The following is a 20,802-nucleotide window of genomic DNA, read 5'->3' as shown; positions in this document are numbered from 1 at the left end:
TATTTTAAGATTTCAGCAGTTCCAATGAAAATAAAGATAAACATATAATTTAATCATCAATTCCATTCTCTGAGGACTGTGATATTCATTTTCAGAAAACAAAAAGTACACGTTTCTTTATTTTTAAAGAAGATTCCAAATACAAATTTTCATGTCTGCGACATCTTCAGTTTTTGAAATATACTGTAGACATACTTATTTTAAAAATTCACCCCCTTTGTCACTCCTGTTCACCCCCTTTAAGTGGATTTTCAAAAAACAAAAAATATGATTCTCTTTCTTTTTAAAAGAGATTTCAAATACCAATTTTCATATCTGTAACATATTCATTTTTTGAGATAAAAGTATCCTCATAAAAGGTATTCAACCTATTTTTCCACAATTTTTCATCCCCCCCCCCCCCCAAAGGGGATTTTCTAAAAACAGAAAAATACCTATTTTATTTTTAAAGGATTTCAAATACCAATTTTTACATCTGTAAACCGTTAAATTCTCAAGATATAGAGTAACTCATTTAAATAATTCACCCCCATTTTCACACCCTTAATGATGGAATATTAACCCTCGAAGTGCTATCGTCTCACTACGAGACGATTCGGATCCCAGTTGAAGTGCTATTGTCTCGCAGTGAGACGATTCGTAAGAATTTAATTTCGCAGTGACAATATTCCTAAAATTGATTGTTATACCAATTTTAGGAGTTATATTGATTTTACTACAAGATGATAGCACTTCAGCTGGGATCCAAATCGTCTCATAGTGAGACAATAGCACTTCGAGGGTTAAAACATCCTCCCTTAGTGAGCACCTAACCTATAATACAAATGTATCTCCAAAATTTCATTTCTTTATGTCCGGTAGTTTTGGCTCTGCGATGATGAGTCAGTCAGTCAGTCAGTCAGTCAGTCAGTCAGTCAGTCAGGGCATGTTACTTCATGTATACAGTAGAACCCCTAATTAGGAATTTTACAGGGATCTGATGTTTTTAACCTTAAATGGGGATTTACCTTAAATCGAGGCTTCAGTAGAAACACCTTTTCCAGAAATCTTTGCCTGTATTAACATAAATTGTACCATCACACATCATTTTCACAGTGACAGCAATATAACAAGGAGATATCTATCTTACACACTGTACTGTTTCTGCTGAAGATTACTCTTGTGTTAAGCTTCCTCTGCTATCTAAGCAAGAGGCCTGTATTGCACCATAACTAGCTTTGGCTCAGATTGTTCTTTGAAATTAAATAAATTCAATTAAATAAATGCAGGCTTGAATATACAATCTAACAAATTATTCCTTTGCACTATCATCAGATTAAGAGGCCTATGCTACTTGCAAAACCAAAATGAATAATTGCAAGGCACATACACAAGGAAATGTGGTTGCTGGATGATGGATAATTATCTCATACATACATCTTCATTGTACACTGTTACACCTTTCAGCATTCAGTCTGCAAGCCTCTGTGAATTAACTAAATGCTTCCATGATCCTCTATTTGTAACCAGCTCTGTAGCTTCTTTTAGTTGCACTCCTCTTAAAACTTGGTCTCCGTGTACGTGTCTTAGTTGGTTAAGAAATTGTTTTCAGTGTTATTTAGGAATATGTTCGCTATTATTCCTGATTATGATGTGTCCATCATTAACCCTTCCTTTTGACAGTAGGTTTTTGTCAGCGAATTCAAAACAGCTTCAGTTTAAGGTTGTTCTTATAAAATTACACACGATTTTCCATAATAGTCGGGAAAGATACCAAACTCGCACAAAAACATAGGGTAAAATCGACATGAAACGGCAATCAGTTCGTTTTAAAAAATCTCGGCCTACTCATTAGCACGGTATTTTCTAATTCCAGTAGTCTGGACATGCATATTGAATTTCATTCTTAAAAATTGTAATAGCATCACTCCAGAGGCTTGTGGCGAACGTTTCCTTTTCTTATTTCAAACGGCATCACCTATCCTAGGTTTACCATGCACGTATTATAACATATTTCAAGCTTCCTGTAGAGTAATGATAACCTTTTCACTATCAATTTACATGGGAACAGCCTTTCTAAAATTTAACAAGACCTGAAAGTACGTAACCTCTGAAATTAGTTATGCACACTGCTGTATCTTGAGAAGGAGAGTTATCACATTCTTATTTTTATTTCAGTAAGTTACATACTATTAAAATCAAGCAATCGTTTACTTCAACCTTTATGTCTAAGGAGTTAACGACTGCTGTCAGTGCACTTATTGCAAAAACATGTTCTCCCAACATTTGTTTACACCAGTCTGAGTTGTGGAGAGAGCTCGTTCAAGACCAATTGGAGTCTGTCTTGGCTCGCTCGTGCACGAGGAATCGATACGCAAGATGATCGATCGCATTCAATGTAAACACTGGAGAGTAGAGTAAAGTGTATGAATATTGATAGTGGAAAACTAACACGTCCATGCCCATAATAATAGATGAATCAGTAAAAGGGTTCTCATTGTAACAGAAGGATATTGCACAGATTAATATAGAAATTTTCCAAGGGCATAATAGTATTTTTCATTAAAACGGGGTTTGGTTTTACTGTCCTACAGTGGCCCAGTTGGATGTGTATCTATGTCTGACATCTCACTTTAGTCCTAAGTGGCTACGCTCTAAATTCTTCTTCTGCCTTGAATCATTCTTAGCGAGCTTATGACATCATTTTCATAGGTTCTTAATGTCCCATAGCCATAACGAATAGAAATAAGTACTTGAGAATTTTAATTCGTTACACTAAATGTGGGTTTTGCCCTAATGTGAATTATGTTCAGTCGAATATAAAATTGCATTACTTTAATGGAATAATTTTCAGGACTTAAAATTTCTACCGTTAAACACAGGTTTACGCTAAATCAAGGTCACGTAAAATTGGGATTATACTGTATATAGATAGATTCCATAGTTTACTTTATATGTTTTTAGGTAGAATTGCAGATGTATATCAGTTGCTTCTAATGCAGGAAACATAATTGATCAGTATTATCATTAGAAGAATGTTGCATAAATCAGTTAAAATGTTCATATCTGTATTACCTCAAGATCTTGACCACTTTCACTTTATAGTGAACATGTGTACAGTATATGGGAACAAATTGGATGAATATCAGTGATTTAGTTGGGGAAAAATATTTACACCAAATGGTCTTGTACTGGGTGCCAAAACTTGTGTCCTCATTTTTCCAACTTACTGTTTCATCAGCTGAATGTCTCTCCTTTTGCAGTCATGACTTTGCATGGCTGTGATTAAACATATATAGGCTACTGGAGGTCCAGTCTTAATTAAAAGCATCAGCTCTGCTGGAATTTCCTTGGTCACCACTGTATACGTTTTTTAAAAGTATTTATGTATTTCCTCTTGTCTAAAATGTGGAAAAAATGACAAAAGCTGCCAACACACCGACCACCATAATAGACATCTGAAGTAGATATGGAAGGCCAGTTATACTTTTAAGAGTACCCTAAAATAAATGATGCTTTTTGTCATTCATGTTTCTAATGGAGACCAGTACTTGATTGGGATGTTGTGGGCACATTTTCCACAAGCCTGCCATTCATATTATTGAAAGGCTTCCAAAAAGTGTGTTTACATGACTGCTGATGTTTTTCCACTACCCATGGATATACTTGGTTCTAAACAATCGTTGCTGAACTGCAAACCAGATAATAATATTCTATGGAAAAGCAGTATTTTCTGTGATGGCATTTTGGTGCATTCTGGTCCAACTAGACCGCTGATGAATGTGACTAGTTATTATACTCTTTACTCAATTATGTTCTGGCATTAACCCCTTAACTGAGCATTAATTTTCCACGTGTTATTTATATATATATTTTTTATTTCAGATAATTTTTCATCTCAAAGAAAATGTTAAAATATTGTCAATAGTTCAGGGTAATCCCCAAAGTTAGCATGAATCCTACTATAGCTGGTAAAATCGAATCTGTTGCGCGGCCCTCCAAACGTAACCGAGTCATTTTGAGCGTCTTCAATTTCTTCACATTCGTGTCTGTCGTGGTGGAATTCATCACTCGATTCGGAAGAATAATCGTTGCTTTTGTCGTCACTTTCATTGCAAAGCAAGAGCATTCACTCAATATCAAAGAGAATGCTCAATATCACTGTTAAATAACTTTGTTTGTTTACACTCAGGGGTTTTAGTGCAGAAACCATATTGCATTGACTGCTGACCACAAAGAAAACAGGTGTTTACGGCCTCATGAATTCTACACGGAATACAATATTCCATGGAAATAAAATGTAGTACTTTATTCCAAAACAAGGCCAATAGATGTCAGAAATATGTATAAACTTCTGACTCTTATAAGCGGTTGATGTAATATGTAATAAACACACAAACTTAGGACGCTCATAAGCAGTTCACGCAACTTGCGAATAATTATCTTGATGCTTATATGCAGTTGACACTGGGAAGGGTTAGTGGTAAATAAACAGGGCCATAATAGCAAAGTGTTATTGTCATTGCTTCTTACCAGGTTGGTCGCTAGAACCTGAGATCCTGTGACTATGACATGATATTAGCATTTTCATAAAGCTACAAGCTTGCTTGCTTTGGTAAATTAACAACTTTTTATTTTTATAATTATCATTATTAATTATGTTTACTCTTGTTTCTTCCATAGGCTTACAGGAAAGCAAACGGGTTGCCATTGGAACCAGCTCGTGACGAAATTACAAAATTATAGTAGAGATACTGGAGCATCTATCGACTTTGAAGAAAGTCGAAGAGAGTCTGACTAATCTTGAACACACTCGAGTCATCTATCCTAGTGTGTGCTGTGTTATTGAGAAGCAAAAGAGTGCTTGAAATTAAGACATTCTACCTCAGTACACAACCAGATACAACCAGTATTGCAATTAAATTAAGATCATGCAGTTGGAGAGGATAATGCCATAAGGTTTATGATTTATCGTGTCTGTGAATAAGTTTGATACGGAAGGTTTGAGAATTGAAAATACTCAATGATATAGTGAATCTATTGATAGAAAAGACTAACTTTTCACTGGTGTAGGGACCTTTTGGACTCAACACTTATACATGTTTACTTTGATCTCCATTTTCATATATTTTCTCTTTGGCTGCAACAGTAAGATGAGGACAGTGCTGCAAAGAAAAAAAAAAAGAAAAAAAAGGTAAATGAAACAACAATAAAAAACATTGTACAAAGGTATCTCACCATATCATTATCATCTCCTATGATTGAAGGTTGCTCATTGAGCAGTTAAAGCTTTCAGAAAGGTGACATCACAACTATCTTCTTTGTAAGAGGCAGATGTGACTAATAGATGCTGGTAATTGTAACTATATTATATGTACCGGTATTGACCATTTGTCAAGTTTTCATAACTCTGACATATTTAGGCCCTGTAGCCTACTGAGATTATGTTCCACAATTTCGTGAATCATTCATTTTCCATTTTGCTTTGCATGTATATATTTCAGCATCACAAATAGAAAGGATTTTCTTCATAAATGTATTCTACAACTTTGTGAAGCAAGGAATTGAATTTTAAGTTATTAAACAAATATTTAGAGGATATTTTTTAATTTGTGTAGGCTAGGTGCAGTCTGGTTTCATAGTAGTTTCTGCTTTTATTTTTTATACCTATGATGAAAATAAATTATTTTCTACATGCTTTTAAGTTAGTGATAGAAGACAGTAATAACAATATCCAGCAGTCAATAGTTCCATTTTAAAATATTCTATGAATGATAAAGAATGTGTGAGTAGCTTAAATCAATGTTATCTGGTTCAGTATGTACAAATGTCATGTTACAGTTTTTATGAATGCATTTTTTGAAAAATGTACCTTTTAATTGCAGACAGTGATTTTTCTGTAAATTAACTTTTTAAGAGAGAGATTTTTTTTATCAAAATTGTTATGGAAGTGTGTAAAAACCAGTGTTTTGTACAAGATTTGGAATAATGCATGACAAGTTGAGCATTGGATATTTATGTACAAAATATCTTTGATTTAAAAACAAAGCAGGAATTTTTAATTCAGATATTTTTGCATCCTTATCCTGAGTTTGTTTCCTCTGGATTTGTACATTTACTTGTTGTGTTTGTCAACCTTTTTAATAAAATAGCAGAAAGTCTGAGGAAAATCTGAATTTATTTTTAATCAGCATAATCATACCTTTTTACAGTTTCTCTTTCTACTCCTTATCATTACTGCCTGTTGTTTTTCAGCTCAGAATTTTGTTTATATACAGAACCAATATTTTTTTATAAGACTGAGTAACACCCAGCATAATATATTTCAAATTCATTATAGTGTAATCTGATGAAAGATGTGTATACAGGGCAAGTCAGTAAGAAAAGCAATCTCAAATACTGTTAAAAGTTTCAAGATTATTCAGGGTAATTCATATCAACATCGACAATGTTTAGTATGTTGTGAGAGATGGCAAAATGATCACATTTCAAGACAGGACCCATATGTTGCGGGGTGGCAAAGTTTGACATTTCCGATATCGTGGTGGGTGTGTGTTCCATATTTTATCAAGTAACCTCCATCAGTTGCATAAGAACATCACATTGTGCCTTAAATTACAAAAGGAGTTCAAATTGTTGGCCTTCAACCTACAGAGCTTACATCAGTGGTGCAGAGATCGGCGTTTATTCACAAATGTAATTTTGTTTGGGTTACTATCAAAGGTATGGTGTATGAGACTCCTGTTTCATCAAAGGATGACCTGATCACATGAATCCACACAGTGACTGAAATACTGAGCACACAATCACACATCTTGGACCGTGGATACCAGTCGCTGTACTCAGTCATCATTTAGGACTGTTGTCTACAATGCAGATTGCCTATCAGTTGTTTACCTAGACTTTACTTAAATAATTTCAAAGAACTTACAAAACTTTTCAAACATTTCCCCTTAATAAATTAGTCCCTGTAAATTAATATTTGTCCCAATTTGTCCTCTGAAATTTCAACTTTATCTCCATACAAGGTAAATCTAAACAGTTCGGTGAATGATACCATAACACAAAGAAAACTGAAATTACAAAAAAAATAGCTTTAGTCGCCATTCAAGTACTCCATTGGCTAAAATAGCTTTAGTCGCCATCCAAGTACTCTCCATTGGCCACAATGCACTTTTGGCAACGTGTACACAGCTACTGGAAACTGGCAGCGAAGAAGTCTTTTGGAATCTATCAAAGCATTGATGTTGGAGGTCTTGGATGTCTGATATATCAGCACAGTGTGTGCCTTTCAGGATTCTCTTGAGGTGGAAGACAAAAAGAAGCCTGCAGATGCCAGCTCCGAAAAGTACAACTTATAAATATCACTGCTTTGATTCCGTATTGGCAGTAACTCAAGTAAGGTTTTTATAGCTAGTTCATGAAAATACAAACATAATCCAGCTTAAAGTCTAACTAGTTAACTAAAAGATTAGTACATATTTTGTTCCTAAAATATGGAACATCTTTGGCTAAAAAATGTAAATGTAAAAATTGACACACACAGTAAAAACACTTATGGTGAGAATGAGGTTGATAATTTTTTTGTTTGCTAAACTACATAAAATATGTCTCACGTTGAAGTTCATAGTAAAAACTACGTCCATGAGTGAGATGTATCTGTACAAAGTAGTCTTCCTTTCTTCAAAAATGCTGGGACTGTTACTCTTGTTGCTTTATGTGTGTCAAATTATGCATTGACTATTTTTAGGTCAAAATGTTCCATATTTTAGGAATGAAACGTACTTATCTTTTAGTTAAGTATTTAGACTTTAAGCTGGATTATGTTTGTATTTTCATGAACTAACTATAAAAACATTAAGTATTAGAAGGTGGGATTCTTCTTTCAAGCTTAGTTCCGAAAAGTATGGTGGATGTTCATGATGTGACACACCATCAAGAGTTTCCTGTCAATCCCGAAAGTAATTGAACCATTCAGAAACACATTTTCTGCTTATGGCTTCTGTTCCGTACACTTGCACCAATATTGCATATGTGTGTATCACAGTTTACCCAAACTTGTAACAAATCTTGATGTTGCTCAACTGCACTATGACATAAGTCTTCACATGCACCACATTCGACTGGTTGTGGCAGACTGGCCTCTTTCAGTTCACTGTGTTCAACACTAAGTGGCACTTCTTGATCTTGAGATGTCTCTCTATTCACATGCTCGTGCACACAGTGTTGCCATGCGATATGGGTCCATTCTTGGTACTTTTTAGATACACCAATTTCCTACTTTTAAAAGCTCCACTCAAGCTTATTCACCTACTAATGTCATTTCACCTCATTTCTCTGCTGACAGGTCAGAACTTACCATTTATTCAAGTAGCTCATTTTCTTACCTCCAAGTTTTCCCTGCCCAAAGTTTGCAACATTTACAGAGCAAGTTGGCCATGCGGTTAGGGGCGCACAACTGTGAGCTTGCATTGGGAGATAATGGGCTCGAACCTTGCTGTCGGCAGCCTTAAATATGGTTTTCCGTGGTTTCCCATTTTCATACCAGGCAAGGCTGTACCTTAAGGCCACGGCTGCTTCCTTCCCACTCTTAGCCCTTTTGTATCCATTCGTTGCCATAAGACCTATCTGTGTTGGTATGACGTAAAGCAAATTATAAAAGGAAAAAAAATAGTAGTTTGAAACATTTTTGTAACTACTATTGTGTCAGAAATTCCCCAGGACAATTTATGCTGTTTTCCTTTGGGTTTTTTCCAGTTCTCATGTCATGTAATCCTGGTATGTGTCCCATACACTGGAACCATTGCTTCAATTTCTCTGGTTTTATCAGCACCATGACTTAGTATATTTTTCCATCTGGTTGGTTCTGTCATTTTCTGATTCAGCTGTCCTTCCCAGTTAACATTTGATAAATTGAGATCACCCGCAACAATTAACATTCCTTCCTCTGTCATTTCCCACATAGAAGATTATCATTCCAATAAATCAGCATCTGCACTACTGGAAAAACATCAAGTTGCTTATTAACCTTAGAGCCTTACACCTGGAATTTCATGTTTCTCATTTTTCTTTTGCATAGCTCAGAAATTCTCCTTTCACCAGTATGAATATTTCTCTACCTACCATTTTCATCCAGTCTCTATGATAAACACTCCAGATTCATGAAAACATTTCTGCATCCATATCTCAGCTTGATTGAACTCTTTATAAATATCTGGTAAATATCTATATATCTAAAACACTTGGCTGATTTTTGTTACGTCAATTTTGAGAGAACGGCTGAACCGATGAAGGTCGTAAAGCATTCTGACAAAAGCTCTCGGCCTGTAAATTTGCAGGCTGTCTTTTAAAGCATAAAATTGTCTTGCCATACATTTTTTAAATTATTAAAGAAAAATGTAGCATTCTGATTGGCTAATAAGCTCACCTACTGACGAGCCCAAGGCTGCCTGAACCTTGAAAGCGCTGAGAAGCAGACATCATAGGGGAGGTTAAAGAGGAGTAGGCACACATGAGCAGTCAGTGTCTTACTGGTCAGCTGGTACTTCGTGGATAGGGAAAACCACTCTTTTGCTGCCCAGTTGTTGAACAGTGCACATTACATTCATTATTCCTCTAAATTTAAATGAGAATTCGGTGTCTGGTATAAAATTAAATTCCAAAGCAGCTGGCAATATTCAGTTAGCATGGTTCAATGTGGGATAAAGCTCCAATGCCATTCATTCATTCATTCATTCATTCATTCATTCATTCATTCATTCATTCATGTGTGTGAATAGTCTTCTAAAATATATCATAGGTAACTACATTCCCTTCCTTCTGGTGGAAAAATTATTGTTCTTGGGAGAGATTTCATAAACGTTTTGTCTGTTTTGCCACATGCTTATCGTCAAACAATTACTTATTTATAAAACCAAACCCCATGATGCAAAAAAAGCCCCGAAGGGCCATGGCCTTCCAAGAGACCGCTGCTCAGCACAAAGACCTGCAAATAAGAGGTGTTATGTGGTCAGCATGATGGATACTCTCGACCATTATTCCTGGTTTTGTAGATTGTATTCATTTATTCTTCTATAATACGCTTATTTTCCTTATTCAGGAACTTATGGAGATCACTTGCTGTTGTAATTCCCTCCATTGTACAGCACTACTATTTACTATTAATACTTCTTCGGGCTGCTATAATTATGCTCAGTAAAAAAATTCTGATTTACATGAAAAACACTCGCAGCATGTTTGTACTAAGGTAGACAATTCACTTGTAAAATATGGTAGTCACACACGTATAGCGCTATGCGTACAGTATGATTTTAACAAGCAAAATTATGTATAAATACAGAAAACACCAGTGAAAACAGGAAAAACACGCGCTCGCAATTGATTTTCTTCTTCTGCTTCTACTTGAAAGATTAATGGGCCAGTGTCACCAATCCCTAAGTTCAAATTTCCTCCAGGTCACTTCTGAAATCCCCCTAGACAAGACAATAACCCCCAAATAACAATAATAATAATCTTTCAAGTTGACTGTTTGTTAATAAGTCATAAATATTTTGCCTATGATGATAATAATTATCGTAACAATCAAATGATTGATGACCGATGACTCAATAAAACCAATCATCAGTAGCAAGTAGCAAACATATTGCAATCCACATCACAAAAATATTCTGTGAGTGAATGCCGTGCAATCCAGTACAGTACAATACACGGCGGTGATACAATAGATTATAGTTCTAAGACATGTCCACAGATAGCGACACTAGCATGCTTGGACTCGAGTCTGCAGTCGAGTATACCGATTCTAGAACCACATTGCTAATAGTGATGAACGATATTTCACGAACTGTGATTTTTTCACTGATATCAATAAACGACTGTTACTTTCTACGCTATCACTGTGATCAGCCGTGATTTCAAGATTTCACTTCAAGTGATCACCGTACGCCCTCTTAACTCCCTTCGATAGTCTAACCCTCTCCAATCGTAATCAATCCACTAAACAGCACCACGAACCAGCCACCATCTTCCGAGCCAGCACCTACCAAAATCAACCCTCCACCAACATCCAGAACCACCGAAACACAAACCAATCCACCGCCACCCACCGAATCAACAGAAGCACAAACCAACCCACTTCCCCCTCCACCACCACCTCCACTCCCACCACCACCTGCCAAGTCCACCTACTCACAAACCAATCAGCCACCAACTTACACCGACTCCCACGCACAGACAGAGAGCAGGCGTAAAAAACCTGCCCCTAAACCATGCACACATAAAACACACTCACAGAACCGAACCCAGGCACTCACACGCACATCCCTCATCGCACAGTGCTTTAATTGCTTAAAATGAAATCACGTAGCAGCTACATGCACTGCAGATACCCGCTGCAATAGGTGTGGTGGTAATCACCGCCACACAGATTGTAAGGTACCATGGGGCCAGGCGAAGTGCGCCAACTGCCAAGGCAGTCATGCCGCTTCGTTTCCTGGCTGCCCTTTCATCAAAAAAGCAATTAAAGCACACTACAAACAGTCACGACACTTACAAGCAAAACCAACACCGCTACTCAGTCTACCACCTCTACAGCCCCCGCAACCGAACCCAAGACCAGTCACTACCTCATCCAATCTGCCTACCACAGACACAAATACACTATTACAGTCATTACTGAACCTACTCCTGACCCACTTCACACAAGTACAACCCATACCCGGACCCTCGAACCCAAGTACCATCGAACCCACCCAGCCAAGCACAGTGTAAGAAACAAGAAACCACGCCTCACTTCCTAAGAAACGGCCTAGCCTTCTCAACAGCCAGCCTCAAACCTAACAACAGCAAATCCTCACCCAAGTCAGCACATCCACATTAAATCAGAACCACCACAATAAACGAAGCACTGGAAACACCGGTAGCCGAGGCGGAAATCACTAAAAGCTGTAATACCACATGCTGTATTTTCTAAATTTACAAGTATCAAAAACAACGGATACACGGGAATATAAACATATTCCAGCGAACAATCCAGCGGCAAGGCCCGGTAAACCAAAGCAACACCGGGCGTGGACAAAACATGGATGGGTGACCACCCAAACTTGCCCTTGCCGCTGGCTCAAAGGCAAATTTAGATATTTTATTGAACAACCAGCCATGGCACACAACGAATAACGTTGAGTTTTACCATATTCCACACAACCGCACCCACTTAACAGCAAAAACTTTCACCATTTTAATTATTATTATTATTATTATTATTATTATTATTATTATTATTATCACTCTAATATATCTTATTCTCTTTATACTTATTTTCTACAACAGGCCAGGTGAGGAGCGCTGCATAGCGCACCGGTACTGGCACCGCACTAGGCACCCCCCAGGGGGTGTCCAAAACAGACATATGGGAAAGTTAACTCCATATACCGAACTAGAATGTTGCTACCTAAACTGTGACTGTGATCGATGTTGTGATCAGTCGTGATATCACGACGTGCTGCCGCAACGGTATCCATGCGAAGCGATGCGTTCCAGGAAGAAGCATCGCCATGATTACCAACAGTATGGACATTTGTTGATTTCATTTTTTAAGGACGTCAACATATCGTTCAGTATATAATGTATTTGTAGGAAGTGAGCACATTCCTCCCGAATATATTAACAACTGAAACACTTATAATCCTCGGCATCGCTTGCAATATCAGTTTCAGCAAATTGTCAGTTGACTCGCAGTGTGGTATTATTTTTAAGCGCGCGTTCAAAAAAATCGTGGTACACGGGACTCTCCTAGAATAGTAACAAACATGTATTTCTCCTGTATTTTGGAATGCTCGGGGGCATATTGTCACTGGAGCTCAGTATTAGGAGGCAAGGTGACTGAAATGGAGTTTTCTAGAAAAAGGAAAGAACAGTGACCTGTAGTAGTCCTTTAAAGAAGTGGATGAAAATTTCACATTATGTAATATGTGCAAACAGAAATTGTCTTAAAAAGAATTACTTCAAATCTGAATAAACATTTGGAATGCAAGCACCTCTCACTTGCTTTGCCAGAAAGCAGTAGTCAACAATGATACAGACCTGGGATTTTAGACTCAAAAAAATGTTTTAAGCACCTAAAATGGCCTTTTAAACAAGTAAATAGGTTTTTAAAAGAGAATATAGGCACTTCAAATATGCTTTAAAAATAGGCAGAAAATAGACTTTAAAATATGACAATATAGACCTACACTGTAATGTGATATATATATTTTTTTTACGTTAAGTACAGTAATGTGGAATAGGCTACCCTTTCTAAATAGGAATAGTTGCAAAATGAAGGCATAATTAAACAGGCGTTTATTACAAACAGCTATAGATTAGGAAACAAAATATTTTCATCAGTACTGTACTAAAATTAAATTAAATGCAGAGTACTGGTATGCGTATTTACTTGTGAGGAACATTCCTACTGCACTTTTCAGTCGTAGTTTGCTTTACAGTACATAACAATAATCTTCTCCAAATTTTCCACAGTCAGGCTGCGTCTTTTGTCTGTTAAAACAATTTTAAAAACAGAAAAAATGTGCTCAACACTCACAGATGTTGGGAGGGGCATAGCAAAATTTACCTATATTTTTCAGTTCAATTTCACTAGGTAGGTCTACTTTTCCCCATCCATTACCTGATGTACCCTTTCCTGCACAGAATTACCTAGATTCTTCTGCAATACACTAGCCCACCTGTCTTTTATTTTATCCCCTACTTTATCCCTAGTACTTTGTATAATATTCTCAGCTTCCTCAATTACAAAATATATCTGTTTGAGACTACTTTTTTTTCTATTTTTGTAATGATTGACTGGAAGAAATGAAAAATTTGCCTGAATATATGCAATGTCTCTCTGAACACTGGAATAATCCTTTAGCAGATCTTTGCCCATACGACACACACGCAGAGTTGTCTGTTAAAGGCATATTGTCTATAACAGATGTTCCATATAATACAGGGCAGCTTCCATTGAGGAACGCCAACGGCTGATGATTGGCTGTGGTGGAAAAGAATAGAGGGGAATTTCTCTCAGAAGATGGCTATTCTTGATGGAAGCTTACAGAACACTCTCTTCGTTGCTGAAATCAGATTATTTACTGCAGGCAACTTGGCCCTAACTATTTCTGTGAGTCTGTGCAAGGCATGGGCCATGCAAGTAACATGAACATTAAAGAAGGGTAGAAAGTTTTAACGAGAGGTAGAGTAGCAATCATGTAGGAAGCAGCATTGGAGACAAGGAGAAGGACTTTATAATCATCAACACTCCCAGGATACAACAATTGGAACCCCTTGTTGATGATGTACACAATGCTTTGCTCTATTTTCTGAAGCTGCTTAGAACAAAGAAGGAGAGCAGTAAATGCCAGTTGGACTCCAGTTTTCCTACTATAAGATTAGCAATGTACCTGCCCACAGAGTTGCTGGTTTTGTCTGCATACAACCCTATGTAAGGACTCCCAAATATCCTCTGTGACTGGCAAAATTACCTCCTATATCTAAGTAGTTTTTCTTTAATGTAGATGTTGAAGGTATGTGCTGTTGGTGTATTTCTGTAAACAAATCTCTGAAAACAGGACTATGCACAGAATTCCAGGAGATATTTTCAGCAACTAGGGCTCTAAACATATGAGCATAGAAACTACTGTGGATTGTGGGAGGTATACTTTGTGTGAGCAGAGTCTGTCCAATGTTACTTTTCATGGTTGATTTTGCTTTGTGACTCACACTATCAGCATGCTGCTGAAGGTGGCATTTTTTCTCTTGTGAAATCTAAAACACAATAATGTGATGAAAATTACACACTAAGATAAGGAATAGCTAATGAATAAAATTTGTAATTTTGAATTATTTCATTTAAACCACTATTACTCTAAAGTTAATTAAGAACAAGAACACTCCAGGCCTCGAAAGGTCTTGGCTTTCATTTACAGCTGCTGCGCAGCTCTAGGCTTGCAGATATTAGATAGGCATGTGGTCAGCATGTCACATCCCTCAAGTGTATTGCCGTGCCTTTGAGAGCGCTGCTCATTGTAGCTTCCCAATTGCCCTCACGCAGCTGGGTCAACGCCTTTCCATACCATACATTTTTCTAAATTACTGCCGGTACTGGTATCTAGGGAAAGGTGCACTGGTATCGTTAACTTTACATTAGGTGGCTGAGAATAGTCATTCATCATCATTATATTTTTCACTTGTGCCAGATAAATGTGTAGAATTTCATTTCCTAGCACATACCAAATAATCGGTTACAGTATAAAACACGACTGTTGCCAATATTGATCCTATTTTTCCTTGACATATTGGTTGAACTTCGGCATGTCTACAAAAAACGAATGTAAATAATAAAATGATTATGTTTGTATGCCTTGAAGTAAATTGGCAACGACCGTGTCTGTAACGCAACCAAAATGTAGGCTGTTTATTAAATGCAAAACCTTAGGTGGCTGATTTTCTTATAAACGTTTAGACAGAGATAACCTAGTCACAATAACAAGGCATTCTCTTGATCACAAGCTACAAATAACAAGCAGCACGGACGATGCGGTGATTGTGATCACGTCACGACTAAAAATCACTGATACCAGGAAATCACGATATCAAATCACGCTGTGATTCACGAATCACGGTATCGCCCATCACTAATTACTAATTTCACATTTCTTTCAATACAGACTCCCCGATTTCGGTGAGTCTTCCAAAAATTTGTAGGTATAAGACTTACATTGTAAATCCTTCCCGATCCGTTATACAGTACTGAAATGGATTCCAAATTTATTTTATAGTGTTTGTCATAATTTTAAAAGTGATAACATAGGGATAGCAGAAGAATAGAAAAATTATTGCAACTTAACCTTATCTTTCATTTTTATCCAACGGAGCATATTTTCCTCCAACTATTATATATCTTCAGTTTACTCGATATATATTATCTATTATATAAAATCGACACAAACGCTAGAAATCAGGCCATAGTCCAGTAGCGTATACGAGACAAGCCTCTCGGTACTTAGCCTACAAGGAGTACAAAGCCTGTTCACTCGCAGTGTTCTCTTCAGAAACAGTGTCCAGTGTTTAAGAACCTTGCGCCTGGCAGTGCGCGTCTTAACCACTGCAGCGCTAGTATACCACCTCACATCAGCACTCAATAGCATTGCTAATAAAACCTGCACAGATTTACCTCTACACTATACTTCCTGTATATTATATACGTTACTTAGCAGAATGAAGTAGAAAATAATAAATATTCACCTTTTACCCCTAGGAGTTCAATTCAGCTGTGGATTTTCATTTCAGATAACACACATAACTGTCGAAATTTATGTGTCATTTAAAAGGATATAAGGTCCGCACTAGATATTTTTACTACCGCACCGTAGATTTTCAGTGAAAAGGAACGACTTTAACAATTTTTCTTGATATTTTCTTCTCATAAATTGTTTTCCTTCTCGAGAATTATTCTCGGCGATACTCATCTGTCACGCCATTAGCGTAGTTAGTGACAGAGGGGCGCAGAAACTTCTGCAGTAGGCCTATTATTCCGCTTAGTTCCTCAGGATAATCACTTTTCCCACACTGTAGAACAGGATTTTTAGCAAACACGTGGCAGTATTTCGGTTAATGTTTGTGCTATTTTTGGACTGCACAGTATTACCGATAACATTTCGTCCCTTACTTGCCCCAGTTTCATCAGCAGTGAAACAAAACTTGGCTTTGGATACCTGAGACGTGAGACCATCTCTGTCTTTGATTTTTGTTAATGACGTTAGTTGAGATGGACTCTGAATACTACTGTACTAACTTTATCAACACACTCTTGGCAAGGGAGACGTTCAATAAATTTCCAATTTCTTTGAAATCATTTAGGAAAAGGCTAGGAAAGCAACAGATATGGAATCTGCCACCTGGGCGACTGCCCTAAATGCAAATCAGCAATTCATTCATTAGCATGTGGTCTTCGACAACTCTTACCAAATACCCTCCAATATATGCCATTGCAGCACTCAACGGAGCGGTCACTAGGGTTCCATAACTTATCTTTGGTACCACATACACAACAGAATAAGGAAATTATTATCATCAGAACAGGAGCAATAATAATAAGTGATTTAATTTTTGCCGTCACATGGTCTGCGTATTTACTGTACCATACCTTGCCTGCATATTGCTTTAATCCATAACTCCCTAGTTGACTCTTGGCAAGGAAATTCATGGAAACTACTTCCAGGAACTTTATTTCTAAAGCCTTGTTTACAAAATGGTACGCAGCAGTACACCAGTGTAATATAACTGACGTATTTTAACAATACCGTTTTCCCGTTTTGTCAGTGTGTGAGTTAAGCCGAAAGTGTCAGGTTCCAAATCATCCTCAATTTACAAGAGTTTACTCATTTCACATCTGATGGTAACATTATATTCTGTGACGTTTGCAGCAAAGAGGTGAGTGAAACTTGTTTTATATGCCCCCTAACGAATTATAATGAATTTAGCAAAATCAACATGGTATTTTCAATCATGCATATTAAGGTAAGTAAAACTGCAGCTGCCTAAAAATATTGTAGAACCTATTTGAGAGTCTGTTTTAGGCAGTTAAAATAACATTTTAGCACCTAAAAATCCGAGGTCTAGTAATCACTATATCAAGTTCCTGTGGTGGTTGGAAGTGTAGTGTGTTGTCTGAATATGAAAGGAAAAGTGTTGGAACAAGCACAAACACTCACTGACGATTCAGCCAAGGATGCGGACAAAATAAGATCATTATTGAGTTTCATTATTTCTACCAGTATTAACATTCAACTTTCGTAGTAGACGTCACCAGTAAGCATACAACGTGTAGAAATACCGCCAACCGAGGTGTTCATGTAAGGTTGAATTGCAGCGCCTCTAGCGGCAAATATAGCATCCATAGGGCGGACAGCTATGAGTGGCTATTGGGCAGGCTTTGTATTCCTTGTAGGCTAAGCTCGGTATAACACTGCGATAATACGACCTGGCCAATCAGAACAAGACCGACTACAATCAAGACCGACTACAATATATCAGACCGTAATATCAAAACCAAGATGGTGGACGTCGTGGGCGCAGTAGCTGCCGACTGATGAAGGTTAGGGTAGCACGCAATAACTTCATTTCGACGATAAACCAACTCACGATTTTCGGAGATGTCGGAATTTAGTCCCAAAGGAGTTCTTTTACCTGCCAGTAAATTTACCGACACGAGGCTGACTTATTTGAGCACCTTCAAATACTACCGGACTGAGCCGGAATCAAATCCGCCAAGTTGGGGTCAGAAGGCCAGAGCTTCAACCGCCTGAGCCACTCAGCCCGGGGTCACATTAAATTGCTTGTGTTGATACCACTGAAAGAGCTACACAATATCTGGTTCAATCCGCCAGAAATTAAGGAAAGATCACGTACATATTTTGCAAACGGTGGTAGGTAATTTAACATGATAAATGTAACACCATAAGGAAAATCACTGTTGCACCTAAGAAAACGCTTCGCGAACAACTACTCATCACATGTCATCAACTAGAATCACGCATATTCTGCTACAATAGATGGACAGCCCCACAGGAAAAGAGAACAACAAGCTGATTATTTCGAAATTTCACTTAGGCCCGGTTTCATCAACACATGTTAAATATATACTAACAAGTAGTTAGTTAATACGGAGTTAGAAATTTAACATCTTGTTAGGTTTCTTGCGTTTCATCAAACTTTTCTTGTGAAATGTTAACTAATCGATTGTTAACTCTCCCAATATTGCAAACTGGTGCGAATCAAGGAGGCAGTGGTACGAACATGCTGTTTTACAGCGCGCTCCGATGCGCTTTTGTTTGAGCACAGCTGTAAAATATGGCGCGTGAAGTGAAGCGGAATCGTAGTTCTAATTTTTCCTCCTTCGAAAAAGAGTTGTTAACTGAATTAGTTAGTAAATATATATATAAGTTATTGAGTGCAAGCGCACAGATGGCTTGACGATAAAAGAAAAGGACGAGGCGCGGGAAAAGTCCGCGAGGGTTTCAATGGGGTAAACAGATACTTTTTTTTTAGCGGGTATCCGCTGTCACCTAACGAAATCACTTCGTTAATTGTCCCACTTCAAACTGTGCTCCGATATGGGAGTTATTAAATATTGTATTGTCGTGTGCAGACCACCTAGCAAGTATATCCCTGATTTGGACGTTAGGCTCACTGATCACCTCAACATTAACATTAACAGAAAATATCCCTTTCGATTACGACATATTTCGGCCCAATTGCCTCCAGGTGATTGGATTCTTACATGTGTGCAATCTATTGCACGTAGAACAAACACCAGGAAAACGGCTTATTTCATAGAAGTCGCGGATAATTTGCTGACGCTCTTCTACTGAAGGGAATGTGATATACCTCCTGCTCATGGATGCTATTGCTGCAGACACTTGACAAACAACTCTATTAACAGTGGCTTTAGAAATTCCAGCATTGTCTCCGGCCATTATGTGAAAATAACCAGTAGCAAAAACTCGTAATATTATCAGTAGTCTACCTGCAACATTGGAGAAAGAAGTGAGTTTCTCTTCGTAGGATATTCTAACCTCACTTGAATTTCGTCAACGACCTCAGCAACGACTGTTTTCGATATCCTGTATCTATGAAGAAATTTCGGATCCGTCAAATTTTCAAAGTCATTACGTCGCTGAACTCTTCTTCGATCAGGATTGTTTTGTAAAATATCTAAATAGAGCAATTCCGCCTCGAAAGCGAGATTCACAGCAGCCATTTTGGAACAGATTGCTAAATGCTAATGTTAGCCATTTAACATTGGAAATGGCTGGTGTTAACTTTAATACGCACTTTAACATTTGTTAATGTTAACATTTGTTGATGAAACGCAAATTTTCTTAAATCGTATGTTAAAATGATTTAACACCTTGTTAAGTACTAACATGTGTTGATGAAACCGGGCCTTAGTCAAATAACGTTCTCTCTTAGATTACACTTCGCTGGATAGGTGGAAATACACTATAAAACTGTTAAAATGATAATTTACTGGCAGGTAAAAGAACTCCTTTGGGACTAAATTCCGACATCTCCGAAAATCGTGAGTTGGTTTATCGTCGAAATGAAGTTATTGCGTGTTACCCTAACCTTCATCAGTCGGCAGCTACTGCGCCCACGACGTCCACCATCTTGGTTTTGATATTACGGTCTGATATATTGTAGTCGGTCTTGCTACAATATATCAGACCTTAATGTTACTATCGATTAGGAGGAAAATGGCGACTTCGTGGGCGAGCGTTTGAGACATGTGGTTGGTTCATATCTGTGTTTACATTCTGTTAAAGAGTGTTATTTTGATCGAATTATTAAAGTATAACGTATATGATTGATAAAATAGTAATCTATAACGGTTTATCAGTGTGGTGTTTTGTTAGAAATTTATATGATGGTATTTTTGATGTATAATAGTGTTTATATTGTCGTGCTGTAACATAGCACAAAATGCGTTCCTGCTGCGTTCGTGGTTGTACATCTAATTATACCGTTGCTGAAGCTTATAAATTCCCTGAAGATAGATCTCTACAGGAGAAATGGATAAGGAATATTCACCGGGAAAATTTGGAAGTCAAAGACCAAACTATCATAGGCTATGTGTGTAACCAAAATTTGTGGTTAGGGAAGATCTCTGTCCAACCGATAACGGTGAGCCTATTCGTTTTAGTTTTCTCATTCAGTTGGAGTAATTTCATGTAAGTTGACGATTAGTTTCTATGTAGAATATAAGTGTGTGAGTGTATTTATATGGGT

General features: G+C 37.4%; 1 protein-coding gene across 2 annotated transcripts in view; it reads left to right on the top strand.

Annotated features, from left to right (window-relative positions):
- LOC136866449 (ATP-binding cassette sub-family C member 4) overlaps positions 1-6,149 on the top strand; it is a 431,945-nt gene extending 425,796 nt beyond the window's left edge. For both annotated transcript variants that reach the window (XM_067143403.2, XM_067143404.2), the window contains one exon: positions 4,663-6,149. In XM_067143403.2, coding sequence (XP_066999504.1) covers positions 4,663-4,725 — 63 coding nt within the window. In that variant the 3' untranslated portion in view covers positions 4,726-6,149. The remainder of the gene's footprint in view (positions 1-4,662) is intronic.
- Positions 6,150-20,802: the final 14,653 nt, after the last annotated feature.

This window comes from Anabrus simplex, chromosome 3 (assembly GCF_040414725.1).
Source record: "Anabrus simplex isolate iqAnaSimp1 chromosome 3, ASM4041472v1, whole genome shotgun sequence".
Lineage (NCBI taxonomy): Eukaryota > Metazoa > Arthropoda > Insecta > Orthoptera > Tettigoniidae > Anabrus > Anabrus simplex.
Note: the sequence above shows the minus strand (reverse complement) of the source record. Positions and strands in the feature narration are given on the sequence as shown.